General features: G+C 41.6%; 1 protein-coding gene across 1 annotated transcript in view; it reads right to left on the bottom strand.

Annotated features, from left to right (window-relative positions):
* Positions 1-9,168: 9,168 nt before the first annotated feature.
* Positions 9,169-20,707, bottom strand: part of KIT (KIT proto-oncogene, receptor tyrosine kinase) — a 55,407-nt gene continuing 43,868 nt past the window's right edge. The window contains exons 15-21 of the mRNA XM_054295318.1: positions 20,491-20,579; positions 20,012-20,139; positions 17,162-17,284; positions 13,530-13,641; positions 13,343-13,442; positions 12,601-12,706; positions 9,169-11,479 (exon numbers count right to left, since the gene is read on the bottom strand). Coding sequence (XP_054151293.1) covers positions 11,354-11,479; positions 12,601-12,706; positions 13,343-13,442; positions 13,530-13,641; positions 17,162-17,284; positions 20,012-20,139; positions 20,491-20,579 — 784 coding nt within the window. The 3' untranslated portion in view covers positions 9,169-11,353. The remainder of the gene's footprint in view (positions 11,480-12,600; positions 12,707-13,342; positions 13,443-13,529; positions 13,642-17,161; positions 17,285-20,011; positions 20,140-20,490; positions 20,580-20,707) is intronic.

The following is a 20,707-nucleotide window of genomic DNA, read 5'->3' as shown; positions in this document are numbered from 1 at the left end:
AGGAACTTGGGCTGGAAAAGCAGAAGAAAACATCCCATAAGGTACAGCTGGTCATGGCATGCAGACGAAAGATAAGGGCATCAAAAAGAGAATCTGTGCTCAGTGTGGAAGAGGTCAGTGCTCAGAAATGACTCCGTACATTTCCTGTGGGAAGCAATGGGGAGACACTCTCACCCCTTGTCCTGTGGGCATCTGTCCCAGCCTGGTGGCATTGCCTCCTCCTGGTGCTGCCCCTGCCCAGTCCACTGACTACAATTAAAACGCTAAATCTTGGAAGATAAGTTTAAATAAAAGAAAATAGAGGCAATCTACATGGTTATTAACCACCTCATTTAAGAGGTAATTTTGCAGGCATTATCTATCTGATTTTGAATCTTAGAATACAATTAATATGGTTAAAAAATATTCCTTGAGTGATCTACCTCCAATCACAGCCACAGGTCACTGTTCCCTGAACAACAGGAAAATGCAGATTAGGGAGCAAGCTGGGAGGCAAGAGCTATGATATTCTTCATTTCAGCTGGTTCTTCCTACCATGCAGCACAAAATCCTACCTGCTCAACCACCAGATTGTGGTTTGTGTGGTGCCTAAGCATGAACTGAAACCTTTAAGCAACACAACAGTGGGAACTACCTCTGTTTCAATAAAGCCCTTAATGGAATGGCACAAGCATCAGTATTAGACCTGGGCTTATTTAATATAGTTCATAATTCATGATGTAGGATTTTACAAAGTAGTAAATTAATTACATCTGAAAAACAAAACTGGCAGGTACATACTATGTTGCTGCCAGTAGTTAAACTATTTATCTGGCAGGAAGATTTTTTTCCTTCCAGCCAAAATTATTTGGGCAATTCCCCCAGATTGCTGTGTCTCCCTGTCCTGGGAGCAGCTCCCGCAGGCAGCAGAGCTGGGTGCCATCAGCCCTGTGGAGTGCCTCCCATGGGAGCCGTGCGTCTGACGGCGCTGCCTGTGCCAGACTGCCTCAGGATCTTGCTCAGACTGCGTGGACAAAGTAGCACAGAATCCATGCCTTCCACACATTCAGCCTGTCTACTTTTATCCTTTCTGTGTACTCCTTCCCACATACTTCTGTGGCAGGCACGGAGGGGAAGAGCAGCTGCGCAAGGGCTGCAGGTGGGAATTGGAATGCACTGGTGGGGATGTAATGAAGGGGATGCGTTGGCAGGAGCTATCCTAGTAACAATCGGTATCCTCAGAAGCACACAGTTAGTTTAGCAAGTTGCATCTGTAGGCACTTGGTGAAATAGTTTACTTGACAGACTTGTCAAAAATAATCAGATTTTTTTTTCATGACAAAAGGCCTCTTTACAGCAAGACTTAAAATGCTGCACCTGAAGGATAGGTGAAAGAATAATGCAAATTCCAAAGTATTTCTTCTTCTTGTAAAGTCTCCATGGTTAGTCTGCCATGCATAGTCATGTCATAATATGCATAATATGCATAAGTCATGATACATAGGCGTGGAGCTGGCTGTCACAGCAGCCCTGTAGAGCCCGCTTTCTACATTTGGGGTAAAATGCTAACATCTATTTCAAAAGAATGATATTGAGTCTGTCTGCTTGGAAGTGATAGACTTTCTGAAGCCTTACGGATGTTCAGGAATGGCCTTTTCAAGTTCAGCATATACTTAGTCAGGAGAGAGGTTTTGAACATTATTAGACAAAATGAACCGTATTCATATGGTGTTTATAAAATACTCTTGGTTGTTATTTCCCATTGCAGCAGATGGTACCCAAAATAAGAAATGACCTGGAACCTCATTACCAACTGCATCAAGTCTGCACAGCACTGCTCAGGGAAGTAGGGAAATAATTTGACTTGCTTTAATTTGAAGAAGGCTTTTCTTACTTTCAGGCTCTTAAAAAAGAAATTTAGTGGAAGAGGTTCATTACAAACATTCCCCATGACGAGGATGGAAAATTAGAAGAAATATCCAGCCTTGTTGAATATGGTGCAGAGTACCAAATAGCGGTCACTGCTTTGGGTCAAGATACATCCCTGCCACAAGGCAGCTATTCCCAGGGTGTGGTTGTTTCCAACCTCCCCTGAAGCAGCTGATGGAGCTGTTGTCCAAGACTGCAATGCCAAATACCAGAAATCATTTTTCAGGGGAACAGATGAAGTTTCTATAGATGATCAGCTTTGAGGCTGGATCTCCCCATGCTTGGGGTCTTTGTTGGGTGTCTGACACCACAATCTCAGTATGGCTCTTACAGCTCAGCCTTACTGCAGGGCTCCTTCACTCCTGCAAGCTGCTGCTGTCTTGCCTTCCCCTTTCATGCCAGTTTACAAAAAGTCTGTCCTGGCCTTCCCACTGAAGGAATGGCCTCCAGCTACACTGGATTTCACAGCAGGCACAAGTGCCCCCTGAGAGGCTCAGCCTAGCCAGTCAGCTCTGACATCACAAAGCTTGGCTTTCCTGCCTCCTCTCCTTCCCACTTTTTGATGCATTGAGCAATTTCATATTTTTATATGAATTTGAACCTGGAAAAATGTGTGCTAGTGTGCAATATATGTGTAATCTGCCACCAGAAAAATAAGTCTTTTTAATTTAAAATAATAATTTACTTTATGGTTGAGGCTTCAGTTTTTACTGGAGGAAAAGATATCCCAGAGGATAATAATGCTTCAGTATAGGAAAGCTGGTTTTAGCCTGCTTTCTAAAACTTCCACTGAGCCCCAGAGGCTGTTTTTTTGTCATGGAGAAGAAACAAAATAGTTTTTTGTTGAAGTTCCTTGTACAAAGGAGCAGATACATTTTTTTCTCCAGCTGATATGCTGTAGATCAGCTTTAACCATATTTGCAGGTATTGCTGTGGTTAGGTATGTATGAAACCACAGATTACAATTTGGTGCCAGGCTATCTAGATAGCTCATCATATGACTGTAAGGATCTCATAGCACAGCACAAGAGGGATCTGTGGTTCTCTGTGCCATCTTTGCTTTAGAACTGGCTGAAGACACGTATAAAACTACAATTTCTTCCTATCTGTTCTTGAGGGAGAATGCTTGAGCAGGTAGGCATGGTGTGCAGATACTTCTTGTCCACAGTTTTAATTTGTGCATATCCATGGGCTTGGGCATAAATCAGGCTCTCTTTCTGAGAGGCTTTTGATACAGAAGAAAAAATCTTGAAAAGATGACAAATCTGCACGCGTTCTCTGGGCTGGTGACACCAGCTGCGTGTGCTGCTCGACAAGATGTGTGGGCAGCAGGCCAGACAACATCCCTGGTGATTTTATTTCTGAAAATATTTCTCTTGTCACCTAAGTGGTTCCTTGGACTGTCCAGTTACTAGATGGTAAATGAAAGCATTGAAATTCTTACTTTCCAACTGGTTAACAGATATTTTCTTCATCATTCGTAACTACATTACTAACATGTAACTACATTACTAATGATCCTATAATGCATAATGCAAAATACTTTGCCTTTCTATCAAGACCCTCATTTTTCTCTCTCTAACTCTGAACTAAGGGCAAAGTGTAATGAAGCAGGTATGTCTTCAGTCTGAATTATTATACTGCCGTGAAAAACATGACAAAACATTGTTCTTCTTCGGCCCTCCCTTCCCTCCCCTCCTTCCATGCAGGCAAAATGCTCTTTGCTTTGCACAAATGACAAGAGCATGTCCAAACCAGTGTCACATGGCTGTTCAGCAGGCATTGCTCAGGGCAGAGCTGACAGTGCTGCTCTGATCCCCAGGAAGTGGATCAATCTATCACTTGTGATTGGAAAAGTGCCGGGGTGGTGATGGGCACACATGACCATCACACGGCCTCAGCATCCTACGTAATTGCAACAATAGCTTACAAAGATGGTTAAAAGTAGATTTGTTCCTAAAGCTGTTCAAAGAAGAGGCCAGAGGGGCTTGGGTCAAACAAGCTGCCTGCCCTGGCAGTGTGTTTGCCTGCAGGACAGTGCTTGCTGCAGCCACAGGCCTACACAGCACACACACCCAAAGAGAGAGCTGAGCCTCCTCCTGCTGGAGAGAGCCCCTGAGCAGCTTGCCTAAAACCAGGATCTTCTCCAGGATTGTACTCCTTGGCAGAAAAATCAAAAATATGGAACCCAGCAAGAGCTGAGGGTGGCCTGGCAACTTTATAAAGGAGCAATAAAAATGAAATCAAACCAAACCAACCAACCAAACAAAACCCAACAAAAAACCCAAACAAACAAACAAGCAAAACCAAAGAAAACCACCAAAACCAAAGAAGGATCAAAGACCCTAAAATAAATTTTTTCATTCCAGCTCTTTGGGGCAGAGGCTGTAAGGAAGCAGATAATGTGCTTCCTGCTGGGATTAACTGGCAGAGTAACACAGACTACCTGGGAAGCAAACCCTCTGGGTTAACTCCTCTCAGTGCCAGGGAAATTCCTGCACCCTGTCAAGTGCTGGTGGCACCTTTGCAAGGGCCCAATGAGATACAGTGCACATGCTCTTCTTGACCCTAGAAGTGCCATATGTGGCTTCCCAGAGCAGCTGTCTGGTGAGCACTGGTGGGGATGCTCATCCCCGTGGTGGAATCCCACTGCTCTTACTGCCTTGGTCCTGCTGGTGCCTCCCAGAAGGAGCCGCACAGGCAGTGCAATGCTACTTGCAGTCAATGGAGGAATCTTGAAGAAATGTTTTTCTGATGAAAAGTTCTGTTTTTTCTTCCACTCAAATGACCAAAATCAAATCAGCTTGGTTCTTTTTCTTGCAACCTTACATGTGAAACTCAAAACAAGTGCTGCCATTCAAAAGGGGTCTGAGACATGCTAGGAAATCTCTCAGGAGCTGACAGTCGATGGCCAGGTGGGATGCAGCAAGGAAGGCACTGGTCAGCCACATCCTCTGGCTCCTGAGGGAGCTCCCTCCCTGTAACCCAGTGCTCTACTTCTGAATGGCAACTCCCCACTACCAGGCTCAGGTATTCCCTGCTATTGCCCCAGGCCTCTGAAGTCTCCAGGAGTTTAACAATAAACTTCTGAAAGGTAATTATAGTCCTTGTGTTGGATTAATTTCCTGGGGAGGGAGGAGTTATCAGTACTGCCTATATTTTTCTATTTTCTCCGTGCCCCATAATGCTAGAAGCTCTAAAAGGAAAAAATAAAACTTCAAAATTTAGATAACTGCTTGTAGTGAAGCTATCAGATTTTATCCTACTTAATTTATTTCATCAATATAGTTCAAAAGATGCAGACAAACATCCTCTACAAACATTTATTTTCATTATTAAAAGAGAAGATATTGTAAAATACACTTAATTCCCCACTACTACCCTTTTAAGTGTCAGTGTTCTCAGATTGAACAGCTAAAATGTATTACACCAGCCATTTCTCCCTCTTCCCTCAAAAGAGAAGCTTTGCAAACACCAGGATTAGAGAGGAAACCTTTACAGGCCTGACTTCTGAGGGGATAAAGCCAACATTTCTTCCTCTGCTGCAGCCAGGCTTGCCCATGTGCTGGTATCCAGACCCAGAGGCTTGACAGGCTTCTGCTTCTCTTAGCAATGCAGCAGCTCCAGGCTGTCCCCACACAGCAGGGGCTGTGCAACTACTTACTGCTCTGGGTGAGCATTTGCCACTTTGGTCTGTTGTTTCTAGTCCCAGTCCTTCCCTGGGTCCTTTGCTCAGAGACATCCCATCGACCAGTGACTCAAAACCCAAAATATATTACACAACAACAATATGGGAAATTTCAAATAGTGCTAATTTCTGGAAGTAACTAGCTAGTGTTTAATCCCAGCAAAAGAAGAAAAATGCAAACAGCTTTTGAATGGCCGAAGGGGAAAATACAAATATGCTTTAATCTCATAAATAAGTTTGAATCGGCTTTGCTATTTTAACTCAAAAGAGAAAATGCCAAAACCAGCATCTGTGAGGTTGCAATTGCCCTTTTTTATTGCACTGCTGAGAGGAACTGATTTAATTTTAAAATATTAATGCTTCAACATTGTTTAGTTTCATGTCTTGAACTGTGGGTTATGAATCTGCTATCTGATTATCAAATGGAAAAGCACCAGAAGGACACACGCCTTGGCAGTGACAGCGCACACAGCACATGCACAGAGAGGCTCTGTTGCTGGGTAACCCCCTGGAGGGGAGGAGAGGAGCTCTCTCTCTAAGTGGGCACCCTTTAGGCCATAGAGAGGGTTCTGATGGCCACAGCAGCTCCACCCACAGCCACGCATTAAGAGCAAGGCCCCCTGCCCAGCAATGGTACTCAAACCAGTTACAAATATATGCAGTATAATTCACAGAAGAGCAGCCAGCCACTGGCACGCCTTCATCTCAGAATGTACAAATTTGGCACTTTCTACAGCTGGAGAAAGTCCTGGGGGTAACTTGTGCTGCATACTGATGTTTTCTGGTCTATAAGGGAAGCTACATGCTGTGCCTTCCGTGTGGGGACCTGATGGTTGGGTAGTGCTAAATGTGCCATGCAAAGCCCTTATCTGATGGTGCTGACAGTGCTTGGGGGGAGCACACACAAAGCCAAGCAGGCCCTTTGGGCTATATTGGTTTCTGCTGCCTGCCACAACTTAGCTAAAACGATTTCTAGGGCACAGACAGAAAAATCAAGTGACTGGAGCGACTGCTGCTAGTAAATAATCTCTGCTGCCCGGCTGGCAACTGACAGATAATGATCCTCACCAAGAAGAGTGAATGATAATCAATTTTAGAAATATGGACAATCTTTCAGGAAACATAGCTTCAGAGCAATTTCTGGACAGAAAATGACTAGTTACAGCATAATCTTCTGAGAAATTAGTGCACAGGAAACATGGCAATTGAAGGTCATCTTTAACCATTACTCATAGTTACAGAAGTTTCTGTAAGCCACAACTGAACTGCAGAGTAGATTATCACATTTTTGTTACAACTTACGTTCTAAACCAGAAGCTAAAAAGTCTGTGCCACTGTTCCTTCTCCTCTATTGAGACTCAGACCTCCCTACAGGACAAGCAGGAAGCTCCCTAATCCATATGCAGGAAGATGGAAACATTTCCCTCTCTGTGTTTCAGCCTCCAATACACTAGAATTAAGGATGTTGTTGTCCAACTTCTCCAGTGATCAGTGTGAATATTTTGGTCCAGGGTGTGAATGTTCATATGCTGGTGACTTAGCCCAGGAACATGTCTCCATTTGCCTTCCCAAAGACCTATGTAGAGATCTAAAGAAGAACCAGAAACAGAAAAATGTGGTGGGGATGCGTATGATACTGATCACTAACTCCATGTATACCCTAGTGCTTCCATGATCTTTCCTCTTCTCTCCCACAGATCTCACAAATATTTTCTTTTCTAGCTAGTAAAGTGAACAGAGGACAAGTCACTCTCTAATGTTCACCGTAAAGGAGGGATTTTCTTTCCTACTTCTGGCTGAGTACATGTTACAGCTGAGATTCTCCAAAGTGCCCTTGGCTGACTGCAATATCACAGAAGGGTTGAGCTTTTAAGGCAGATATCTGGCCCAACTCCCCTGCTTAAGGAGGGACATATAAAGCCCCTTGCCTGGGACCATGTCCACATGGTTTTTGATTATCTCCCAGCACAGAAAACTCATAATCTCTGGGACAATCCATGCCAGTGCTTAGTCACCCTTACAGTAAAAAAAAAAAAAAAGGTGTTTCCTGATGTTGAGGGAGACTTACACATTTCCATTTGTGCCCAGTGCCTCTGGTCCTGTCACTGGGCACCCCTGACCTGAACCAGGTTTCTGCACCCTCCCTTCAGATACTTGGTCCACGACAGTCCACGGCCCTGATGGTCCATGATGATAATATGGTGCTGGTTGCTCTTTATAGCTGGGTAAAACAATGCTTTGAAGGGCAGATAAAACACATATGAAATGTCAATATGGGCCTTTCCATGAAAGCTATTGCTTAGAACTGGCACAATAAAATAATTCAGAAGAAAATGGGCTCTTTGACCCATGAGCAGGAATGGAAGTGGTAATCACTGCGAGCCTTGTAATCAGAAAATAGGAGCAAGATTTTTTTCAGAAAACAGAGATGCAATATCCTAGGGTGTTTCAGAATGGGAAACATTGCAGGAAAATAAAATTAATGATGTGATAACCAAATAAATGCATAAAATAGCTCCTTTGGCTATGCTAAATAAGAACTCCCAAATTATTTGTACAATTCAGCTGCAGGAATCCTTCAGAATTAACTCTACTCTGCTTGAATGTGGGGGCGGTGGACAAGGTTCCATATCAGACACCATCTTGGTATCTTCTGAAGCATTATTAGAAACAATGACAATGCCAGTTTTAACAAAGCTTGTATCTCATGGCTCCTGACAAAACCAGGTTATAATTTCCTTAATTATTTTTAACAAGCAAAGTGAAGACCTGTGTGGAAGAAAAAAAAAAAAAAAAAAGGAAGCTGTTTTTACAAAGGAAGCTGAAGAAGGGGAGCTTTTCAAGGTGGTCTGCTGACAGAACAGGAATGTTTAAGGACCAAAATAGTTGAGGTCTGTCTCCCATAAGTTCGTAGGGGTTTTAGTAGGGTAATTTTAGAGATTTATACGCTCCATAACTACAATTAAATCCTATAACAAGGAGGCAAACCCTTAGGCAGCATAGGAACAAGTGTGAGATGGGGAGTCACAGATTTCACACCTGGAGTAACTACATCAGAGGGACTCCCACTAAGACACAGAGTACCTCGCTCAAGCGAGGGCAGCTTTCCCTTCACGACCCCTCCCAGTGCAGCAGCCCCAGGTATCTCCTGCTGCCTCCCAGCACTCGGCCAGTCCAGCACGAGCTCTCATGCCAGCCTGAAAGAGGGGCCAAGAGCATGTACATGTCTTTAAGCAAGGGGGAATATTCAGCATCACTGCAGCCTTTGAGTGGCTCCAATTCCCTCTGCAACCATTTCCTTAGCAATAGTGAGAGATCTTAATTTTAAACACTATTTATGACATATCAACTGCACCAACAGACTACAAGATCCATCTTCTAACTGCAATTTTCTCCCAGAACAAAGCTCCGCTGGAACTTTCAAGTATTTGTCCCATATATTCACAGGTAAACAATTTACATAGCAAATAAAATTTTTTGGCATGTATTTGCAAAAGTATTTCTGAATGCCAGAATTGAACCTGTGTGTGGCCAGACACTGAGGTTTTGCTTCAACCCAGGAATTTATTAAGACTTACATGAAAATATTCAGTTTTAACATAATACACATTGTTAGCATTTGAATACATATTTACAGATTTATTTGAACTCTTCTTAACTGCAATTCTACAACTGAGCAACATATCCATAAGTGTTTCATAAACTTTCAAACACTTACATATTTATACATATAGTTTTTGCATATATATATATAAAAAAATATTTTTGAGACTCAAGGACTGAGAATAGTCAAAAGGACATTATTGCTACATTTCCATATTTACAAAAACAATCCATAAACCCAGTCAAAACACCAAGCCATTGCAAAATAAGTTTCAAACCCCCCCAAATTATAAAAATATAAATTTCAAGAACGAAAAAACCCAAACCTCTTTCAGCTAAGTGTCTGTAAAGTACCGAGACATCTATAACAACTAGTTTGTCTACAGTTGCTCCAAAAGCCAACATGTTACAAAAGAGCTTTTATAGCATTAAACTGAAAATGCTCAACAACTAGTATGCATAAGAGTGCATCCAAACAAATGGCTAACTTTGGAAAGGTGCAACAGCCTAAGTAAGTTCAGTGCAAATGGCTAATTTTTTTTATTTAACTCTGAAAGACGGATTCCTGTAACAACAAACCAAATGCACAGTCACAGAAGGAGCGCGGTATTCAATATAACCCAAAATATACTACCAGCGTGTGTATTTACAATTACCTTGTATTTGGGCAGCTAGTTACACATTTGAATTGCATGTAAACTCAACCAAAATCCTGGTAAAGTAAGTAACAGAGTGCTTAAGTGCATTGTAAATAAATAGGTACTCAAGTAGTACTCTGCCTCTGAGAAATACTTCTCTCAATGCCTTTACTTATTTTTAGGGGTCAGAAACAAAGGAAGACAAGAACCAGCAGTGTTCCTGGTGGGAAGAAAAGGGGTTAGAAAACACTTTCAAGCACAGCCCTGGGCTCAAGAGATTCTGACCCCAAAGCTTTGTGTCTTTCAAAGAAGAATGAAAGGATTCTTTCTTTTATGCCATTTATAAATTTGGCACTTCTCAGTTAGACTCTTCTTCATTATCATCTCTGGGCTACCAGGGAAACAACTTGGGGTGGAGGAGAATAGCCCTTTCCAGTTAACACTATCCAGGACTGCCTGTGGGAAAGATTCACCTGGGTAGGACAAGATAAAGAAAGGGCCCCCAGGAGAGCATTATTTTTCTCTGGTCTCCCTTAGATAAGGTGACTCGTTAAACGGCCTCCTCTCCGGACACACAGTTTACTGACTGGAGGCAGCCTTCCTCCTCTTTTCTGACCAATTTGGCAGGGCCCACCTATCTTTGGGGAGCACTTTTAGATGCAACTATTAGCAAAACAAATGTCAAAGTCTTTGGGCACCCCAGGCAGAGGGCCACAGAAGCAGTTCAGGTTCCATGGTGGAGTGAGACCCAGCAATGGGCAGCTTCATCCTGGCAGGGAATGCACTTCCTGGTGGGAAGTAGTGCATATATCCATGGAAACAGCGCAACTGGTCTGCAAGGCTGACAGCGCAGCTGGGAAATAAAAATGAAAATCCATGCTCTTCCTCCCTTCTCCTCTGGTTTAAACCCCAGAGCTCCCAGGAGGGTTTCCAGCTGTGCAAATCACCTTTGGAAGGGTCTTGGTTCCTTCACCTCTTTTTCCCAGATAAATACAGCATCCTCATTGGCCTCCAAACTATAATACCTGCCTGAGAAAGCCTTTCAGGCTTGGCTGGATGTGGAAAGGGGTTTACAAAGCCATTAACTTAATACTTGTTTATTTCAGAAATTCAGAAAAACAAGATTAACTAGAAAATGACTGTATGCATTCCAGGCACAGATCCAGAGACTAATCACCGCAGATTTGGTTTGATCTACAGTCATCTAACTCCACACCCTGGCTTAGGATTTCTTTTGTCGGATGTTTTTTTCACATCTGGCCCTCTACTGCAAATACACACAATATAGCAAAATATATACAGCTTCAATTAACACTGCAATGATGCCTGTAACCGTGCTCAGCAGATTAAGTTTATGTATAACAGTGCATTGTAAAGGACAGTATTACAACAACATTTCAGCTACACAGTGGTAGTAGTGAGTAAAAGGAAGAGAAATTACTTTAGTTGTCCCTCTCTCAGCCCCTGCACAATACAAACAGCTAACACATCTGATCTCCTCTTCTTCACATGCCACTCAAACATCTTCGCGTACCAGGAGAGGCTGAGTCGAGGAAGCACTGCTGCCCACCGAGTTAATCCTCACAGAGTGATCTGGAGCATTTCCTTGGCTGGAAGGTGGGGTTGAGAAGTTGGCATAAACCTGCAGAAGCCAAACACTGGTGTCAGTACTCTGCAGACTGCTCCCTTCACACATTCTTGGAGAGCATGCCTTTCTTAGCCTTTTCCCACCCTGTACTATACACTGCTGTGGAAGGGCTCCAGCTCAGGAACTTCTTTGCAAATCAAAACAGTGTCAAAAGGTCTTGGGCTTAACTGCTACTTTAAAGAATCATGAAGCTCAGTATCAGTTACTAAAAACACTGCAGCTTCCAACTGCATGCCAAATTTCAGCTGAGCTCGAAGAAAAGAAATAGCTCAGGTTATTACTAAGCTCTCCCAGAAATCTCACTAATAATTCCTTCAGATTCTTGCTTTTGCTTTATTAATGATTTTGCTTTTGCACCTGCCAAAAATACACTACAGGATGCAATCGAACACCAGCAGCTTTCAGTTTCCTCTTTTCTCAAATTGTCAGGAAGCCATGTACTCTCTTCCCAAACGAGGCATCCAGAAAGTAAAAGGAAGCTATATTTTTAAGTCAGGTCTAAACGTACTTTTGTAAACCCTAGTAACACACAAAGTTATGGAGAGAGATGATGCAAGTTTAGGATGTGCCTCCAGTTTTTCTTTGGACAGTTTTTTTCAGTTGCCTGCTCAGAATAAGCTTTTGCCATGGAATGGTTGAAGGAGCAGCACACACAATTTGTCACAACATACCCACAAGGTTATGTAAATGTATTAGGGGAGGGAAGTGAGAAGATACAGAAGAGTGCCAAAGGCCTCCAACCCTTCATCCAATGGCTTTCCTAATAAAAACTAATTGTATTTATTTCTGGGATGTTTCCCAGATTAACAGAATTTTTCATAGTTTAGGATAAGGTGAATTTATGCAGTACCGTTGCATTTTGTAATGTCAAAATTGTTGTGACAGGTCTATTGTAAGTGAGAAACATCAGTAATGCAAAAAATCTTCTGCAGCTAATAAATATTGGGTATGGGCTTACATAGATACTGTATAATGGAATAGCCCAAACATCGTTCTTACTACCCAGACTGATGCCGCAAAGCTACGTAAGTAATACCAGAAATGCAGTGCCTGGGCTCTCCTTCTCACAGCTCTAGTGTAACATCTTACTTGAAACTGCTTAATCCATAACTTACCCGGGGGGCATTATCTGAAAGCTGCTGCTCTATCATCTGTACAATTTGTTTAAATGTGGGTCTCTGTAAGGGATCAGCATCCCAGCAACTCTTCATTATGTCATACCTGTAAAGACACCAAAATTAAATACTGCTCATGAAGAAATCCTTAGTTCTTATCTCTCCTGCATTATTATTTGAAACAAAAGCGTTGCATCTTCTTTAAATGACTTTAAGAACAGGAATGTTGCTGCTAAGACCTGTGTTTGTGACAACAGAGAACTCACCACTAATGGGAGGCTCTGGACACAGTGCTCTTTGACAGCTTGTTAAATGCCAATCCATTTACAAAATAGTGAATTAGGAATGTCTCATAAAGAAGATCAGTAGTCAGTCCTCTTGCTGTCAGGAAGTAAAGCACAAATGCAGATGCTGTACAGTCTGGTGATACATCTCACTGACATCTTTATCTGAAGTAAAAATGTTTAATTATGTTTTGTGATCTGTCAATAATTTATTGACAGAGAGCAGGTGCCATGACAAAGTGATTAGATGGCACAAGGCAGAGGTGTATTTCATTCCTTGTAACAACACAGGCGTGTATTCTGCTAGTTAAGAGTACATGAATTATTTAAAACATGAAAATAACTTAAAAAAAATACAATGGGGCAGTGCAATGAGCCTTAGTGCAAGAACAGAAGCTTCCCTTTCTTCACATCTTTACTGTTGTTTGGATGATTGGAGGTGCTGGTTGCTCACTTACATTTCAGGTGGTGCACACTCAGGGCTGAACATCCTGTATCCTTCTTTGATCATTTTATAGAACTTGGAGTCCACAGGTATTCCTGGATAGGGGCTGCTTCCTGTTGAGAGAGCAGGTGAGCAATATGATTTCTACAGTAAACCCCCAAATGAAACAGATATGAAGTACACATCTTGAAGGAGCTTACCTAAAGAAAAGAGCTCCCAAAGCAATATCCCGTAAGACCAGACATCACTCTCAAAGGTGTAGACGCAATTGAAAATACTTTCAGGTGCCATCCACTTCACGGGAAGACGAGCCTTTCCAGGGAAGAGGGAATAAATTAAGACAATAGATATAAGGAATAAAGAATTGACAAGGTAAAATCAACTTGTTCTGATTTTAATGTGCATTAAGTATTTTTAAAATTAAGAAGTATCCAACCAAAAAGAAACTTTTAGCATTTTAGAGTCTCCAAGTGCTGCATTGCTAGTGATCCATCTTTCAGTGGGTCCACCAAGCAAATGTTCCTTGCACTCTGATTTTCTGAATACTGTTTGACTCCTTCTGTCTAATTAATAAAGGATATCAGGAAGTCAGAGGAAAATAATGTAAGTGATCATGGCATGGTAACTTAAGCATGTAAGCAAGTCTACTTTAGTGGACTGGCTGGCACAGGCAGCCAAATAAGATTGACATAGTCAAGATGCTTCAAGGCTTTAGTCAATACATTAGCTCCTTAGTCTATCAGTAGAAAAATTTAAATTCAGATAAAAGTAATATATATCAATATATATATTTTTGGGCAGAAGTGTTGATCTGCTGGAGGGCAGGAAGGCTCTATAGATGTATCTGGACAAACTGGATTATGAGCCAAGCCAGTTGTATGAGGTTCAATAAGGCCAAGTGGTGGATCCTGCCCAGCAGAAAAGGACCTGGGGCTGCTGGTGACAGCAGCTGAACATGAGCCAGCTGTGCCCAGGTGGCCAAGCAGGCCAATGGCACCCTGGCCTGTGTCAGCAATAGCGTGGCCAGCAGGACCAGGGCAGTGATTGTCCCCCTGTGCTCAGCACTGGTGAGGACACACCTTGAGTGCTGTGTCCAGTTCAGAGCCCCTCATCACAACACTGACATTTAGGTACTGGAGTGTTTTCAAAGAAAAACAAAGAAGGTAATGAAGAGTCTGGAACATTAAGCCCTACAGGGATCAGCTGAGGGATCTGGAGTCATTTATCCCAAAGAAAAGGAGGCTGGGGGAGACCTTAGTGCTCTCTGCAGCTACCCAAAAGGAGGCTGTAGCAAGGTGGGGATCTGTCTCTTCTACACAACAAGTGACAGGATCACAGAAAATGGCCTTGAATTGTGCCAGGGGAGGTTTGAATTGGATATCAGGAAAAATTCTTCACCAAAAGGGCTGTCAAGCATTGGAATAGGCTGCCTGGGGAAGTGATGGAGTCACCATCCCTGGACATATTTAAAAAACATGTTAGATGTGGGGCTTAGAGAAATGGTTTAGGGGACTTGGTAGTGCTGGGTTAGCAGTTGGAGTGAATGATCTAAAAGGCCTTTTACCACCTGAACAATTCTGTGATTCTGTGATTTTTTTTTTTAAGTTTGTGTGGGAATGGAAAGATCCCTTATGAATGCTAACTGGAGCAGAAGAAAGGACACAGGAAGCCTTTGCATTTGCTTCCACCTTTCTCTCCCTGGTTTGCCCTTTCCTTGTCTGATTGTAGGAGCTGGTCAGACCTCTGTCCTAAACATTCTTCCTGCTTTGGAAAAAACAGACTTCTTTCTCCCAATGATCAGAAGGCTTGAACACATCTCATGTGAAGAAAGTTTGAGAGAGCTGGGGTTATTCAGTCTGGAGAAGAGAAGGGAGACCTCATCGTGGCCTATATAAAGAGGACTTACAACAAAGATGGAAAGAGACTTTTTACTGGGGCTTGTGATGACTGAACAAGGAAAAATGGTTTTAAACTGAAAGGGCATGGATTTAGATTGGAAACAAGGAAAAAAATTATGATGAGGATAGTGAGAGACTGGAACAGGTGGTCCAGAGAGGTTGTGGATACTTCATCTGGGCAACATTTCCAACACTGGAGATGTTCAAGGTCAGATTGCATGGCTCTCTAAGCAAACTGATCTAGTGACAAGATGTCCTTGCCCATGGCAGTGGTGTTGGACTAGATGATCTTAGAAGGTCCTTCCAACCCAAACCATTCTATGATTCTGTGATTCTATGAACTCAGAAAACTTAATGGATAACCTAGACAAATAAAACTCAGTTGCACACTTCCCTCCTAAGCTGCTGTTTAAACTTCCTACTCCCAGGACCCTTTATGATCAGGCAGCTCTTGACCTGACCTTGAGCCTGAAAGTAGCTTGGTTACACTAAACACTACTCAATATTTTGTCACAGCAGGCACTCATGAATCATTTCAGCTCCTACTGCTCCCTAACCTGAACCAGTGGCTGGTACTGACATTGTTTTGAAGAAAACCAATAAACCTGTCTCACAGCCTAAAATAAGAATGCTGTAGGTACCTGAGACATCAAGGCCTGCTGGGTAACAGCACAGCACCAGAGTTATGTCATACCTGAGGTACCATGGATTGACTGAAGTTATCTGAGTGGCAAACTCCTTCGGTGAGAGATGCTCAGGTGTGCCATTTTCTTTCTTTATCAGCTTGCCAAAGGCAGGACAGGTAAGCTTTAGTTCATTTGCTGTCAAGCCCCTAAGTAATGATCAGCCCTCATCATTAAGATCATGGAGCCCTCAGCTGAACTAGGGACAAGGGCTGCCTTGGTGAACAGGGATCTTCTCCTTTGAAAAACTGTGCAAGTGAAAGCATACGTACTCTGAAGGCAGCAGCTGGCTGCACCTATCTGACACAGACTTAGAACACTAAGCCAGGCAGCATAAATCAGTTTGAGATGCAAAATACCTATACTTCATAAACATTTCCCCAGCTTAACCACAGAGAAGCTCGATTTTCTTTTGTAGTAGGGCTCTTTTTACTGCTCTGGCACTTTAAAGGGGACTGCAAGTGCTGTCAAGGTAATCTGCATCACTTCAAAGTGCCTTTGTACCCCTCCAGAGGTTTAATAGGTACTTGTGAGGTCGGTACTCTTCTACATGGGAGGTTTTAAACTTTTCTCATCAAAATATAGTGTCTTGTTCCAACCCTGTTACAGGGTTTGAACTACAGCTGCAAGCTAAAGCTGTGTTTGCTACACATATGAGGTTAGGATCTCTATTGAATCAGAGGGAACCAAGATGGTTTTGCCTCTCATTGATGCTCTAATCAGTAAATTCACACTTCAGTTTTCATTGTCTGAGTGCTCCCTTACAGAAAAGGAGAAGCTGCAAAGCCCTGATTATTTAGATATTTTTAAAATAAATATTTCAATAACTGACAAATAGTGCAATGCCCAGGGATAATGTTTCCAAATAATTCCAAAATTTACTACTGGAATACTAGAGTATTTCCATGTCAAAACTAGCAATTACAGATCAGTACTTTTGAGTACATTCATGTATAATAAGAAGACTGGACATTATATTGGTGCAGAAAAAACATTTCCTTCACTACAACATGCATTCAACTATGAGCACATATTTTCCAGTATAACAAGTATAAACTAAGAATTTTGTCAGCACACACATCTATGTCAGAAATTTCCCCTCCTAGCCAACACAGATAGATGTATACATACACACACCAGAACTGGAAAATCCAAATTTCCATCTAACTAAAAAAGACTTTTGTTTGCACATCAAGACAACAGGAACTTGCTTAACTTAAAACAAGTGTATTAAGTATCATGTATACTTACATTTCCTTTGACCACGTAATTTGAGTCATTCCTTATATCTCTTGCCAGGCCAAAGTCACAGATTTTGGTAATTCGACCATGAGTTAGAAGAATATTTCTTGCGGCCAGATCTCTATGAATGCACTAAATAATAGACAAACAAACAAAACTAGTTGATCATATTCCTAACAGGCTTGGTTACATGTTTACTTAGCTATGTAACTTACTGTATTATGCATTTTAAGGCAAGCTGTAAATCACAATGAAGCCATGTGCTAATAAGCTTACTCAGATGAGTAAACATTCTGATCTTGTATCTTTACAATAATTACATCAATCCACAGTAATAAGGTTGTCTATGCATTTAGTTTAGAAAATACCAGTCACAGTCATTGAATTTTGCAGTGTTTCACACTCTCAGCTAAATTTTAATGTACTTTGTTCTAATTTATCAAAATCATCATTGGCTTGTTTCCTAATACAGGAAAAAATAGAGGGGAAAGTGTGGTTTGTTTCCAAAATATTCCCAATATTATGTGAAGTAGCTATTGTCATTGATATAGAAGTGCTGAAAATCTGAAAATAGGGGAAATTATGGTAACAACTTCAAAGCACACAAACACAGAAACTGCATCCTGTAACAGAAATACTCATCTGGAAAAGCTGAATTATTATGTACCTACAACAGGTTAAGCAGACTTAAGTATTTTAAAATATGGAAATTCTCACATGCCAGTATCTTTCAATGGATGCTCATGCATTCAGTGACCTAACCACCTTGTATTCCAGTTTTTACTTTAGAAGTGGGCATGTGTTGGTAACTGCAGTTCCAGAAGGGTGTCTGAGTTTTCCAGCACCTGCGTTTCTTTGTATAAAACTGTGGAGCCCATCTGTGTTTGCTAGAGAATGGAGGTGATTCTCTAACTAAATGATTTCTTCTTTCATCTGGAAAGAAGAGTATTAAGCTTCAGCTTTACTGATGGTATGTACCATGCAGGCCACAGCTGTCTAAAATATAACTGAAGAGAGTTCAATTTTCCTTTTTTCTTTGAAATACAGAACTTTTGGAATTTCTAGCCAAAAAAAATGACCTAAAATATCAGAGGTTATGAAAATCAAGCTGAGAATGTAACTGCAGCTTGCACAAGTAACTTAATCTCTGTCCCTTTAGCATGCTTACACGAGGAATGATTTTTACTAGTTCCACTGTTTTGGTAGACTCCTGTTCACCTCTGCATACAATGCATTCTGCACTTTGCATATGTGAAGCTGTCACACAGCACTGAAGCAGCAAGGCAAAGGAACTGCCAAGAGTCAGTATGGCTCTGCCTTGTTCCTCCAAAATCAGTGCAGTTTGCATTGAATATAGAGACTTTGTCCAAGGGAGGAAGCTCTGATGAAGGCACCAACTGCTTAAGGCAGCTGCCCTCCCAGAACAAGCTCCTATCCCAACTCCTGCACAGCCTTGACAAGCTGTGGAAGAGCAGCTGAGCACTCTGTGCGCTGGTCTTCATGGACCCTCCTGCCTCAGGTATGTGAGGCAATCTGAGGCACCTTATCTACCAGCCCACAGCAGTCTGCATTAACTAACTCAACTGCTGGAGCCCAAAGAGTGTAAGTATACACAACTGAAGAGGACCAGTAACACATTAGTGCACTGCAGTTTAATTCTGTGATATAGGTGTTAACTCAGCACTGCCAAAGCAATACTGCACATTACCTCCCCTCCTCAAGGTGAGGTGATGTTACATTCTTTACTGCCTTTGCTGCCATTTAATGCCACTGTGTCTGTAAAAATGGAAGGACTATAAAGAAAAAGTCACCACAAATGATACATAATGGATCCAGGGGCTACTCTTTAGGAAAACAGAAGAAATACAGAATGAGTGTGCTGAGCACTGCATGTCCTCAACAGTGAAGGATGCAGGAGAGTGGTGAATCTGTGTTTCATCTGTAATATGATATGTTTGCATGTCAGGCCTGTTTTGAATGTGTTGATAGATGAAAAATAAACTAAAGGGAAGCTTATGCTTTGGTTTGGAAGAAGGAGCAGTGGGAGAAAAAAAAAACAAGTGCAAAAGCAAGTTTTAATGTGCGCTTTCCTCAGAGCAGAATTCAAAATACATTTCCCAATAGTAACACAGGACTCCAGGATTGTCTTCCTTTCCTTGAATTGCCTAAGTTTGGTTTTGTACTTTATTTAAGGTGCACCTGTAGTAGTTACATTACATTAGTTATAATGTTTACATGTTGAATGGCACTTTTGCAATAAAATGCAAGAATAGCCACAGGGATATACTAATTATGCTGTGCTTAAGACTTCTTTATAAATCCCCTTCTGTTATGCAATACCTCTCCTATGAAACCCAGAGGAATGTCTATTATGTTCAGTGTAGTCAATGAAGATTTTTTGTGGGTCTCTAAGCTGATCTTATCTTTCCAGAAAACTAAAAATCAAGACATCTCCTGTGAATTAAGCCATGCTTACAAAAAGACCACACAATGTGATACCTCCCCTCTTTAAGGCAGTATTCTGCATGAGAGAAGTAGCAAGTGCAGTGCTGTTTGAAACTCATGCAAATAGATACCATGGCACTGATTCTACTACCCACAGCAGTGGATATACAACAACACTGCTTCACATTGACCTCTGTTTTAGGGGGTATAAAACATCATTTTTGGCCAATAAGCACTGTACATAACTCCAACACCATGTAAAGCTTCAGGTATGAGAGGGAGCCTATAGTTCGCAGTGCTTGTTGAAAAGAACATAGAAATATTCACCATTTAAACACACAGATCACTTTAAAACACTGAAAGTAACAAAAAAATCTACTGATTCTGTCCATCTCTGAAAAATTCTGAACTTACGTTTTTGGAGGCAAGGAAGCTCATGCCCTTTGCCACCTGGTAAGAAAAACTTAGCAGATCTTCTACATCTAAAGCAAGTTCATCATCTTCCGGCATAGAAAGGGTAACATCCTGATCAGTGTAGGATCCTACACAATGTAAACAACAACAGCTTTTGAGTTAAGCGAGTGTAATCATGTACAAATCACGCAGAGTTGTTTTGACATTAAACAAAACAGTAATTTTAGTAAGTACCAGTCTAGAATCACATAAATAGCCCATCACCAAAAAGGAAAAATAATCCTGATACTCCATTTAAGTGTGAAGAAATACAGGACACTGTAATTTAGCATATTGTTCTTTTTCAAGCCTTCTCACAGCAATTACTCAGTTTTAAGTGTCCCCATTCACAAAAGACAAATATGCTAAAACTGAACAGGCATGAAGCCTGTCTTCCTGCACTCCTATCAGCAAACAGAATTCCTTGTCACTGAACTCACCAGACTTCACAGGTCGTTTCTTGTCAGCCTTTGGTGGTACTGCATATGACACTCCTGGTTTCATGTCCATGTACTCATTGGCAACATCACTGTAGAGGCAGCAGAACAAAAGAAACATAGTTTAGTGAAAAAGGTCTCAAAAGCTATCCAAACAAAAAGCCAGCAACAAGCCAACCTTCTGAATAATTGATTTACAGATGATCAGTTAACTGGAAAT

This window comes from Melozone crissalis, unplaced genomic scaffold (assembly GCF_028551555.1).
Source record: "Melozone crissalis strain CALT ecotype California unplaced genomic scaffold, PUWL_Pcris_2 ptg000006l_1, whole genome shotgun sequence".
NCBI lineage: Eukaryota > Metazoa > Chordata > Aves > Passeriformes > Passerellidae > Melozone > Melozone crissalis.
The sequence above is the reverse complement of the archived record's forward strand: the minus strand, read 5'-3'. Positions and strand labels throughout refer to the sequence as shown.